A 13,552-nucleotide genomic window follows, 5' to 3' on the forward strand; every position below is an offset into this window, starting at 1 on the left:
AGCAGGTCTGTGACCCCGTCTGACCCCACTTTGCAGGGCCAATCTCCCCTCCTCTTTCTGAATGACACGTGTCTGAATCAGAGCCATCTGCCTCAATTTGCGCAACATCTTCAGTCACAATAGGACCCAGTTAGCCCTGACAACAGCTCACAATACAGAAAAATCAAACTGCTGCGCTGACAGCACGCTATGGGCTATTCAAGAGCAAACCAACTGGTCAGTGTCTCCTGTCTGACAATCAGCATGGGCCTTGCAAAGCGCCTACCCAGGCCCTTGGGGATCTGTTTAATTACCATCTACATAAAGGAGGGAGTTTATCAGGAGATACTCAAAAAACTTCACTCCAGACTTAATTAAAATATTAGCCACTTAAGCAGGAAGCAGATTCTTTTTAAACGAGAAGTAATTTCTGTCTTTTTTTTTTTCTTTTTAAACTAAGCATATAAAAATCTCATAACACATTATACTAATTAAGGAAACATGGGGCACTTTTCTAATGTCACCCATCATAGGTCAATCTATTTCTTTTGTCTGGATTACAGATACATTCAAAGACCTCTCTTTTTAATAGAAGGTTATAAAACAATATTACTAGTACAAAAATTACCTACTTAGCTAGTTATATCAATGATTTCATCTATTTATGCTGCAAGATAGAAGATGACTATTTCTCTTGTTGACTTCCACAGGGGATAATTATAGAAACAATAGTCTTATTAGTCACTTTATTTACTTAACAGTTGTGCCTTGGGACAACACAGAAGCAGATTATCTCTGAGTATGCACATAAATAGGTTGCTAGTTGGCACTCCTGCTGTGCTTCATAGCCCCGAGGCTTGATTTTACCCTCTTTTATCAAAAGCTGAAAGTGATACAAAGTCAGCGTTCTGGCAAAGCCAAGGTGGTCCAAAGCATGAGAGATGAGTTTTGTGCTGATATTTTTACATGTGAATTTGCAAAATCATTTAGGGGATCAATAGTACTTTTCCATAGGCCTGAAAAAAACCACATAAAATCAATAAAATGTGAGTTTGCATGTGGTTTGCAAGATGCAAAGGGCCTGATACTAAGGTAATTTTACACAAAGCGTTAATACGCATAACTAGCAGCAGCTAATCAGCTTCTATCCATGGTCACCAATATGGCGCCTGGAATCGCTCGGTGAAGGAAGAATTGGACCGCAAGAGGAAGACTTATTTCACCATTAAAAATACACATATAGAAGAGAACAACTCAGTGGGTTTACTGCTGCTTTTGAACTTTGGAAACCAAAATTTGCTCCCTAGAATAGGGAATATAATCTAGTTTCTAAGGAGAGTTATAAATACACTTGTATAATGTGTAAAACTGAATACAGTTATAACAGGATGGAGCAGTTGGCACTGGCAGTAAAACTGGTTTGTCAGTTATTTAGATGTTTTAAATACACTGCAATTGAAGAATTTAGTTAATAGCTGTTTTTTCAACTAAATACATGCTATTGCATTTATATACTAACTCTTACCATAAACCCTCAAGAATTTTCCAAAAGGTGTGTTGTTCTCAACTAAACACCTAGGGAAGCCTAGAAAGGCATGAAAAAAATCTCTCAGCAGCAAAAAATTAATCACTAATAACATATGTTCACGCTTAATGAGAAACTTTCATTTTCTCCATGAGGTCAGTAATAATTTTTCACTTTGTAGGTTAGAATTTGAATTAAAAACAAACAAAAATCCCCAAACGAAACCAAAAAAGACAATAAAACCAACATGAAATTTGGCTTTAGGAAGCCTTGAAAACTGCACTGGGATACATTTAAATCTAGGATGCACATTGATTGATTGTAGGTCCAAAAGAATGAATTTGTCCTGTGGACAACTCTAAACATAAGACATGTATTATGAGCATGGTTCTGTTGCAACAAAGGATCCATCTGTAAATATAAAAAAATCCCAAACAAACAACAAAAAAACCCCCAAAAACCAAAGCAAATGAGAATGCATCTGGAAAACAAATCCAAATATTTACTAATAGCTTCAAGATGGCTGTTTCTGCTATGATGCAGTATTTAATTCTGTGGTAATATTGATTCTAAATCTGATTTTACATCATTAAAATATTCAGGAACATTTGCAGCTGTTAGTATTTTTCCCATTTAAAAAAATCAAGACAGATTGGAACAAAAAAACCATGAGAAATATTTGCATATTCTGAACATTTACAATTTATTTTTTTAGAAAGAATGTTAAATATTCCGAGCATATGTGATGTGCAAAAAAGAGAAGGAGTTAATACATTATTTTTATATAAATGTAGTACCTATCAGTAGATAAGGAAATATACATTAAGAAACAAATTCAGCACCAATAAAGTACTATATACTTTTAGAAAATAACTCGGTCTTTCAGGAGTTAAAAATAAAGCATACAGTCTCTGTGACTTCCAATGAAAATAAAATTTGTTCATGATAACCATAGAGAAAAATTTGATATATAGTTGATATAAAGAGAAAACACAGAGTGTCAGATACTAAAATGTGACAGCGTTTGCCAAACACTGACTTTGCAATGATGACAAGTCTGAATATAGACGGGAGTAATTTTTTCTTTTTTTGTAGACAAGATATAGCTACTATAAGGAGATGCATTTTTTGAAGGAAAGGTTCTGAAAATTTCAGTGGCAGTGAATATACAGCAGCAGACTAACTCACTTAAAACCTGCTTGTTAAAATTCAACATTTGAGAAAGTAAATTTATACCTGAACACTCACTATCAGATTATGAATAAGTGTAAATCAGGATATTTACAGCAGAGCTGGGTTCGTTACACATAATTCAACAGCGTTAAAACACACTCTCTCCTGTCCAGTGCTTTTCTTCCTCTTTGACTTTTTTATTCAAGCTAAATTTTCTTATTTTTCTGTTCTACTGCTTACCACAGAGGGTGACAATGGCCCATGGAGGTTAAAACTTTTTTCCCTCCGCCCTTTCTTTAAATCTTGTACATGAAGCCTTCAATTACTGCCTGCTGAAGCAGACAGAATCCTATTAGTAAGGAAGACAATCAGAAGATGCAAGGCCCTGCCCTAGCTGTAGAAAAATAATTAGTCCAAAGCTGACAAATGTGTAATCAAGTTATGCAATGAATATATTCAAAGGGGAAAATAATACTGCTGTGAATTAGTCTTCCATTTGTAAATATAAGAATGAATAACTACAAAGGAGCTTCCAGCATGTCAACTGGGCAACAAAGATCCTTACACTTATAGTTTCAGTACTCTGAATCTTTGTATTGCTCTGCTACGTACAGATTTCACCTTATAAATAGCAACTCATCTAAAAATTGGCTACTTGAATTTATTTGCATTAAAAAAAATTACTTGTATTCATTCTCTGAGTAAGTCTTAGAAGGAGAAAAGGAAGTATTTGGGTATTAGTTCTGATCTGGGGATAGAGAGAGCTTAATACTAAAACTGTAAACACAAACATACCCACAAAAAGAAGGAACTTATTCTGATGATTTTAACATTGGCTACTACTAATAAAATTTGATTGCTATTTACCTTAAAAATCATATTATGATAATGTGACTTTCTTTTTCCCTGCATATTTAATGCAATTTTAACACTATCTCTGAACAAATTGTTCAAAATACCTAATTCATTAAAATAATGTAATTATTTTCCAAAATTATCTATTTTTCTAGGGGGTAGAAAATAACAAAATTGTAAAATAAACTGCACTCAAATTTACATATTTTTACCATGTTTATTTGCATTGCTAAAATAGATTTTAAGTCTGTCCTCAGTTTCCAGTAAGCAGCTGCACTGTACCTCTAACAAAAATGCAGAAATGCAAGTGGGTAGTCTGAACTTACTGTCCAATACATAGCACTACTCCAAAAAGATGCTGCATGAACTTTTTATCGTCTTCCAAATTTATCATTAGTTTAAAAATATCAGCATTTTTATATGTGGGTATTTATATCTCCTCCCTTAAACTTCAATGAGCTAAGAGCTTGAATCAAAGTATTTGGTCCTCCCACCTTGAAAATTCTAATTCCAATACTCGATCTATTTTGTTTTTTCATATACTTCACTCTTTCTTTTTTTTCCCCTGTAGAATTGAACATTTAATATGACACATGCTTGAGAATTATACTCAGTCTATTTTTAAAACAGGCTATAAATTTTAATTTGCAGGAAAATTATTTAATTTCAAGAAAGTAGATTATTTTATAGAATGATATTAAAATATTAAATATTAAATACTCAGAGACCTTTACAATCAAAGACAGTCTTCTGCTCAGTTAGTTCCTAAAGTGTTAAGCATTTTCTGTTTAAATAACTGGCTCAAAGGGCTCCTGTTTGTTTTTCAAAGAAAATGCTGCACATATTTATCACTTTATACCATTCAGATACAAAAGCAGTGCTGTCCTCTAGTGGAGAGCAAATAAGCCAGGCTAGAACAATCTGTTTTGATCAAGAGCGTATCTAAAATGACTCACTCATATACTTTCGATGTTAAGACCAAATTTAATTTCCTAAAGTTATTTAAAAATCTTGCAATTTGCATATAAGCTCCTTAACACAATAATATATCTATGTGTTAAGGGCATTAAAATGATTTTGTGTGAAGGCATTCTCTTGATCAAGTATTTTACACCAGTTATTTAAAATCTTGATATGATATTACACATGAAAATAGTATTAGTATACTCAGGGCCCTTTTGTTAGAAGAGAGAAAATTTCAAGGTTTTGGAACATTAGGATTTGATTAAGGATTTGATTAGGCTTGATTAAGGTAATAGGAAGAGTAATATGAGGAACTACAGAATGAGTACTTTCATACTTATAAAATTCAGTTTTGTTTTCCTCTAGTAATAAAAAAATTAACCTAAGAATAGTTAATAAGCAGAAAGACTTCTAGTCCTGCCTGTTTAAAAAAATATAAATGGTTAGCCTAGGTGGTTTTTTTTTCTTTTTAAAAATAAAGAATATAAAATAAAGAAATAAAATAAAATAAAGAAAACAAACTCAAACCTCCCAAAACAAAAAGCTGGAAATACTTCCATCATAAAGCAAGAAAACATTAAGAGTTTAAAAGTCCTGCTTAAAATAAAAGGTGAAATAATGGTGGACATGGATATACTACTATTCCATTTAAAATTCTGTCTCCTACAGGTAAAGACTACCACAAAAGCTGTTTTGCCTAGGTTATTTAGCTCTCTAATTAATTCGTACTTGAGAGATTAGGAAGAAAAATCAAAGTTGCATGCCTCTTACAAGTTTATTTACACAGCTACCCACTGAAGCCTTCTAGAAGAGTAGAACAGGAAGACTGAGCCCCACAGCTAAGGAACTAGAGAAGCAAAACAGTCTTAGGTAACTGCATCAAAGGAGGTACTTTGCAGGAGTAAAGGTTGGTTTCACTTCCTTGCAGCTCTCCAACAGGCTAACTGCTTAGTAAAAAACCTTAGAAAAGGCATGCCTGCACACAGAACAGAAAAGGCCTTTAAAAAAGTCTTTGTGGATTTATAGACCTGTTAATCAGCTACTGACAACATATACTCTGTTTCAAGTGAATAACTATAAAGAATTTATATTTCTCAGAAATTTATACATGATGTTTATCCTCAATAGATGCGTATTTTTGTTTCCAGCAGACATGCTGGAAGTAGATGCAGTTGTTAGGTTGTTATGTTAAAGTGATGGGATCTGATTACTAACTTTCTGCCTTTGAATTCTTCCAAATTTAGTGCAAACTGGAAGATGACATGCACAGAAAAATTTTCCAGGTGGACCCCATTAGATGGAGTTTGGTTCAGTACAAATGTACCTACACAAACACACCATGGCATACCTTTTCTCCCCACATTAAGTGTTGCTGGATTAAAAAGATGTGGGGAGGATAACTGATTACTAACCACGACATTCTCTGATAATCAAAATTGTCTGTAAACAAAACCCTCTTTCCTTTGAGAATCAGTCTGCCAATATAGTATAAATGGGACATGACAGGTTGCAAAATGATAAAAAGGGGTGAATATAACCAGACTGTCAAGCTGATGCATGGGGTGAGAAATAAAAGCTAGTGAAACACAGTTTAGATTTCCGTATTTTCTGGATTTTGAACATTTTATGCAAGTTTCTACATTTGGTATTGTTGTTTTCATATTATTCAGAGTATGAATTCTCACCAATTTTAGTGTGTCTACTGTCATAATAAATGATTTACACAGTATGTTTCTGATTTTGCTAAAGGGTAGCAACACAAGCCTCCACAAGACATGTGGATGGTATTTTACATCTTGTTCAATAATTGCTTATTCAAGGAATCAGATAGTGAAGGGTACACTAAGCAATGTCATACTCTCTACAGCAAGCTCTGAAGAAACTACCATATCTAAATGGTTTAGTAAAGTGTCCTTAAAAACGTAGGTTTCAGAACTGCACAGTAACTGCACGCACTGCAGTGCTTGAGCTAGGTTAGATCTGCCCCAGCAATGAGCAGAACTGCTGTTTCATGCTTCTTTGTTTAAAACTTAGCTTGCTTGCTGCTAATTCAGGTGTCTACTATGACACCACTAAGAGATGAGAATCCTCCCTCTGCAAGTCCTGGTCATGTCTAGGAAGAAGAGATGGCTGTTAGTATCGCCACATTTTGTGACTGTAATGGAGAAAGACATTAAAATCACTATCTTAAAATGTGAAATGGCTGTTCTGAACACTTTAGAGCTTCGTTGTTGAAAGAGATTTGATTTTCTCCAAACCCTCAGATTGTCCCATATGGGGTTGTTGAAATTATAGAATTGATAATGTGAAATTTGAGGACTGAAATTAATGCTGTTGTGTGTCTCAGAGGGCAAGACAATGGTTACAGCCATCCTGACGAACTGCAGAACAAAGATATGTATATGACACCATGCTCACTTTCTAATACTGCTACTTCCTGCTTGCAAGTGAGGATTCCTTCCAGAATACAACAGCAGCAACAAACTAGTGCAATGGACCATTAAGTAAGGTAAGGTCGACTAAACCTCATTCTTCATTATCCACCCTACTAGCTTCAGAGTTTTATCTCACTGACTGATTGGGCACTGCACAGGTAGTCTTCAAGAATGAAAACAGTGGAAAAGATGATCTACCTTGCACCACTTTTAGAGCCACAGTCATTGAAATGAGTAATATTCTGTAGTATGATGCATCCCATTTAAGAAATGCTTTGGGAAGTAGAAGGTAGAGAGAGAGGTAGGTAGTTGAAGATGGCCTGATTCTCCATCCCATTGCACATTATACTCTGACGTCAATAGAAGCACACAAGTATAAAACAAAATTAGAGTGAAGAAGTAAATCCAGCTTGTGATCTTTGCTTTGAACAGATTTTTCTGCCATATGCTGCTGCCAACACTTTAAAAGCTTTGCACCATATTTTTGTTGGTAGCATGAAAAATCACCTTCTCTGTGTATTTCCATTACTTTTTTTCCTAAGCCAATTTAGCCTGAAACATCTCTCCTTCATGCACAGGGTCTTATGTAATAGTAGACAATATTTTGACAATTTCTAGAGGATTATGAGAGCATTCAAGTCTTTATAAGATTCAAGTCTGCAACTAGTCTTTTCATTCTATCACCATCTGTTATCTTTTGTTATAATCAAAGTGAGGCAGATGATGACTACCTATACTTGTAGGAGATGAAAATGAATAAAGGAGGAAGAGACCTGAGGAACTTTTAGAATATTCATCTGAGAAGAATAAGCAACACGTTGAAAGTAAAACTAGCATGAAGGGCATTTCTGGGTAAATAATCTTGTGTCAGTTAAATAGAATATGACTGAAAATCTTGAATAATGCCTTCATCTTATCATATTTTGAAATAGAGCAGCCAGGATTTCTTTGCTGTTGTTGTTGTTGTATCTAAAGCAATGAACATTACTGCCCAAGTAGAGACTGGGGCTCAAGTGATGTTCTACAGAAGAATCAACTTTGAGGGAATAAATGTCCTCCATTACGTACCCTCTTACCTTGAAAACAGAACAATTCCTAATATGTTTTCCCCACTGACAACAAACAGCAGACATACTTAAACTGAAAAGTACTTGTTCCCTAAAGGTAGTTATTCAGAGTGATTTAATTCCCTGCAGTGTCTTTGTCTTCAGATATTCAAATGGTGCCCTCACTTGTGGTCTGAACCAAAAGACAAAAGCTTGGTGACTCAGCTGACTCTTTAAAATCACTTTATCAACATCAAGTAACAGTTCTTAGAACATTAAAAGAGCTGTGGATATTCCAACAATTATGCTAATCAGTCTTGTGAAAAAATGTTTTACAGAAAAAAAGAACTCTTCTTTCAGAAGTTTTAATATTTAAGAAAACACATTTCCAATTAAAGAAAATCTCTCTTTTGAAATGCATTTCACATTCTTTATTCTAGAAGAAGCCTTTTAAAATTGACAGAATGTTTCCACTTATTAGCAAAAGCAAGAAAGATCAATATATAAAATAGCTAAATCCTATTAAGGACATGCAAACGCATTTCATGTTGTCCTACAAGGCCCTGTAATCCAATCCCTTGAATAAACTCCACTGAAGATCACGTAACTACTCTAAAGAAAGCAAAATAGTACAGCAAATTTATTTTTCAAATAATAAATATTTACCTACACCTTTGTCTGCCGATATCTAGGTCTGTATCTATAGGCTACCAAGTTAAAAATTTTTGCAACTGTCACTTCAAATAAAAACCAGTCAGAAAAGACAGTTTAAAGCAGAATCACCTATGTCACCTGGCATATTTGTTCTACATTCATTTAACAGTTAAATTATTACACTGTAATGAAATACACAAATTTAGTAGCCACATGGTAAAGAGAGAAAGGAAATGCATTTAAGAAAGTGTTGCTACATTACGATATGCTCAGATATATAGCTGAGGTATTTGACATTTGTTTTCACTTATTCCATTTCTTTTTGGTGACTGTATGCTACTCTGTTGATATTTATTTCAAGTATTTACTTTTGAATCTTCATTATATTTGCTCTAAATGTTTTTACTTGGTGCAAAAATAAAATCCTAATAGGGTTATTAATTTAAGGACCAGTAATTGGATTCCACCAGCATGACAACATCTTCAGCATGAATGTGAATACGTTTAGACTGAAAGAAACCATGAAACACACCTGTTCATGTCCATTAGATACTCTTGCACTTGTATTAAACTGTACAATTTCATTTTGAATGAGTATATTGCATTACCAGGCAATACAATTTTTTTGGCATTAGCCATCATTAAGCAGTAATACTCAAATTGGGGATGACCAACTAATAGGTTAATGTAATTTATGCTGCACAATGCAGAATGCCAGTTAAAAAACAGTACTTATTTTTCTGTGTAAAAAGACTTCTTCCAAGAAGTCAGCTGAAGTAGTCCTCACAGAACAGCATGATGAACTAAAAGTTTTTGGACGTAATTTTTTTTCTGCAATATCACTTGCAATAAAACAAGACAAATGACAATCTTATAAAAATTAGAAAATTCACTTTTAATGTATTTTTATTTAATCTGTAAATGTTTAGACAAGATAAAAGGTGACTTTATTTTGTTATTCTGAAATTGTGTATCAAATAAAAGTCACAGTTCATGTACCCATGAGACTTCTGACAGAAAAATTTGATTTTTGTTTCCTCTAATAACAGAGTTCATTTAATCCAAACATGTTTACCTTACATATATATATATATATGTATATATATGTATGTATGTATATATATATATGTATGTATAAATAAACTATTTTGGTAATTTTTTTTCAGCAATTTGGAAGGATTAATTATCTAATATCTATCTCAAATATTCATTCAAGTGAATCTAGGATTTACTCTAATGATGAATCATTACTGTTTTAAAGATTAACAGGTTTATCACAGCATCAATTACGTAATGTTCCTGCTCAGTAAAATCTAGGTAGAATTATGACTACATCATATCTGTGAACTCCATTTACTTACGGTGAAGCAAACAAAGGACTGTTTTCTAAATGCTTATCAACTGCTGGGCATTTCTCAAAGGCCACTTAAATTCTTATAAACTGTATGTTTTGCTTGATGGATTATTCTATAATCTATTCTATAACTATTCCGGCAGACTGAAAACATTGTATTTTGAATCTAAGAAATCAAAGAAGATTTCAGGATGTTCTGAAGCACTCTGAATGCTTCAGCTTGTCCCAAACATGCCTTTAAGCACTGTCTCTGAAGAAGTGTACCCAACAGTAAGTGCATCTTCAATATATTTACTGTTGGTTATAGACTCTGTTGTGGAAAACTTCCCTTAAAAGAAACCAAAAGAGCAAAAGAAAACACCATCAAAGTAGAAACTTATCTACAGCCAGGAAATGTGTGGCTGAGTTAGGAGCTAGGCTATTATTTTAGGGAGCCTTTTTGAGACTCAGTCAACAAAACAATCCATGCCTATGTGATAAGTCTCATGTGATAGATAGGGTAAAGATGGAGAGCACCTGTAGCAGCAAACACTTCAGTCTCTCTTGATTGACACTCTCACCTAGTCTTTGAATTGATGTTGAGAACACAGGCTATACGGATCCCTCAGGGATGCAACAAATGAGGACTCTTTCATGGAGGATCAGGTGTCAAGAGTGACAATCATTTCAGTGCAAATGCACTAGCTGTGCCATGTTTTTATGGTGAAACAGAATTTTATCATTAACCGTATCAAATACATAGGAAAATCCAGCTGGGTTAATGTTAATACAATGCACTACAACTGCCCAGCAATGCAAAAGAGACTACATCCAACAATATCAGGTTATTAATCTTCTGTAGGCTACAGAATTCTCACCCTTTCAAACAGCCATCTCAGTCAGCAAAATTTCAAACAAAAGACTGTTGTTTTCTTTAAAGGAAGATACTTTGCTTTTACTGAATAGCAAAATTCAGGGGACTAGAGATAATTCAGAATTTAGTGAACAGTTTTAGTAGATGGTAAGGGAAATGTATTCGTTTTCTTATTTCAAGACCAGGTTAATCTGTGTGTTCCTGCCAGAAGTGAGAAGCCATACAGATTCACAGGACTAAATATTTTGAGTTAATCACATTAAAAGCTGTCATTAACAATTGCATTAATTCCACTCGCATTCTGTATCATAACATTTGGATGAAATGGATTAATCTACAAGTAAAAACTGGAAATTTGACAGGGCCAATGACTTTCTTGGCAGGTAATTGCTTTTGTTTGCAGATATATATGTAGGAAAGCAAAAAACTAATATTGGAAAACAAGTTGCTCCTCACAGATGATAAAACTAGAGCAGGCTACTTACTATAGGAAACAGAAACAAAAGTTAAAAAATCCCCCAAAACCTTCTAGAAAGTACTGTGCTCTAAAAGGCTACCTCTTCCCTTTGAAACAAAAAAGGGACGGACAATTTCCTCTAACTGTGTTCAGTAAAATCTAGACACTTCTATATACACTCAATTAATGAGCTGCAGAATACTTAGTCTCAAGTTACTATATGCTTAGTATTATATATTTCAGTATAATTTGCTAGCTTCTTCCTTAGAGTATAGGTTATAAAATTTTCTCTAATATTATCAAATGTTGATGAATTTTGAACGAATAAATCAATATTAAAAGATAGTCATACTTTAAATAACAAACAATCTTACCTGTGTATGTTATCTTGACCAGAAGGAACTACACCCAGGTTAGCTGCTTTCACTACTCTCTCAATTATTACAAGTCTAGTAGAGTTCTGTGGAGCAACAGCTATTGTAGTAGATGTCTCATTCATTCCTGTCAGTATTCCTGAAACATTAAGTATTTAATTAAGAATACAGTAAGATTTGCTCGCTTATTAAGCATTAAACCAAAATAGTAGACACCTAAACAAAAAACAAGGCATTAAAAGTTGGATAATTTATTGAGAAAACAATTTCATAAGAACTCACATAATTACCTTACTTTAATGTCTTACTTGCAATGACCTTCTATCAGAAACAAATTAGTAATAGCCGAACAATGACATCTGTGATACTAATGCAACTGTGAAACCAAGGCAGTTTTTTCCTCATAAAAAGCTTAATTTAAAAGAAGAATGCAAACGCAAAAATTAAATATTAAGTAAGACTGATTTGGAAAGGTGCAGCTTAAGTGAGAACATACACAAAGATCCTTTATAATCTTTCAATCATACATTTAATTATAATTCCATATCCAACTGCTAAAAATTATCATTAAATTCAGATAGTAGTAATTGGTTCAATTTAGTTATTTAAGAGAAAGTCAGCACATTAGAAACTGGTAAATTCAGTTAGCATCCAGCTCTCTAAAATATCAACATAAACTGTTTGAGTGAAATTATTTGAATATGACTACAAAATGGAACAGAAATTTAAAGATTGCATCCAAACATATGATGAAGAAAAGGTACAGAAGGATATGACATTCAAGGACATTTTAACAAAACTCACGCTTTTCTATCAATATCCATTGTTTAGAAGAATGATTTGTTAGATGCTCATGTTGATTAAAACACAACAGTAACTACAACATAACACTGTGAGTGCCTTTTTACAGTATGTTCAGAAGCTGAAAATGCAGGCAAACAAAGGAGCACGGTACTTCAGGCAGAAATATGAAGCATCTGAAGGAACACTAACAATGAAAACAACGTAAAAGTCTCAAAAGGCCAATGTTTTAGGGCTGCACATACAGTTCTAACTCAGAGGAAATAGTAGTACCAAGATGCTTAATAAGAACAATTAAAAAAATAAATCCAGCATTTTAATGCCCCGGAATGTGCTGCTGTCACAGAATAAGAAATATGAAAGTAAAAATGGAACAGCTGATGAGTAAATAATAGGATTTTTGAAAGAGAACAAAAATCGGCATACAACTTTTATAACAATCAGATTTATCTTGAGTAGAACATTCTATTTCAAATTGTTTAACTATTAGGCAAAAGCTTTACAAACTACATACACAGACTAAGACTGCTTTTAAGCAGAGCACAGGGACTGACATAACACTGCTGAGAGATATGTGTACTTATTTAGGATTTAAACCTTCTCCATTAGGCTCTACTGAAGAGCAAATGCTGAATAAATGAATGCAACTATGTTTATGTTAAAAGCCTGTTTCCCGCAGCATGTAATTAAAGGAAATGTTGTACAAAGCCAGTACTTTTGTCAAGCTCCTGTAAATGGAAAGATGGATAGCACTCAGAAAAGTGAATGCATTGCTTCATATTTAACCTTAACACTCTTGTCATTAATGGTTTGTCTAACTTGTTCTATAAAAGACAGGGTACTGCTCCATTGAAGTAAAATTAAAAAAATCAACTAAACCATGCTTTTCAGAACAGAAGATTCATTATCGTCGACTAATGTATTGGCATAAAGCAAAGTAACATCCTATCAAGTAAGGCACACATTCAATCTGCTTTTTCACCCCCCTTTATTTTTAACTCATGCTGTTTTATTGTTATAGGCAATTTGTACCACTCAGCATGACAGTGTAAACTGAATCAAGATTAATTTACATGCAAAAGA

General features: G+C 33.7%; 1 protein-coding gene across 1 annotated transcript in view; it reads right to left on the minus strand.

The window, feature by feature from the left end:
• The window catches only part of AP3B1 (adaptor related protein complex 3 subunit beta 1), a 153,460-nt gene that overhangs the window by 1,726 nt on the left and 138,182 nt on the right, over positions 1–13,552 (minus strand). Inside the window, exon 26 of the mRNA XM_059492504.1 lies at positions 11,669–11,807. Coding sequence (XP_059348487.1) covers positions 11,669–11,807 — 139 coding nt within the window. The remainder of the gene's footprint in view (positions 1–11,668; positions 11,808–13,552) is intronic.

This window comes from Ammospiza nelsoni, chromosome Z (assembly GCF_027579445.1).
Source record: "Ammospiza nelsoni isolate bAmmNel1 chromosome Z, bAmmNel1.pri, whole genome shotgun sequence".
Taxonomy (NCBI): Eukaryota; Metazoa; Chordata; class Aves; order Passeriformes; family Passerellidae; genus Ammospiza; species Ammospiza nelsoni.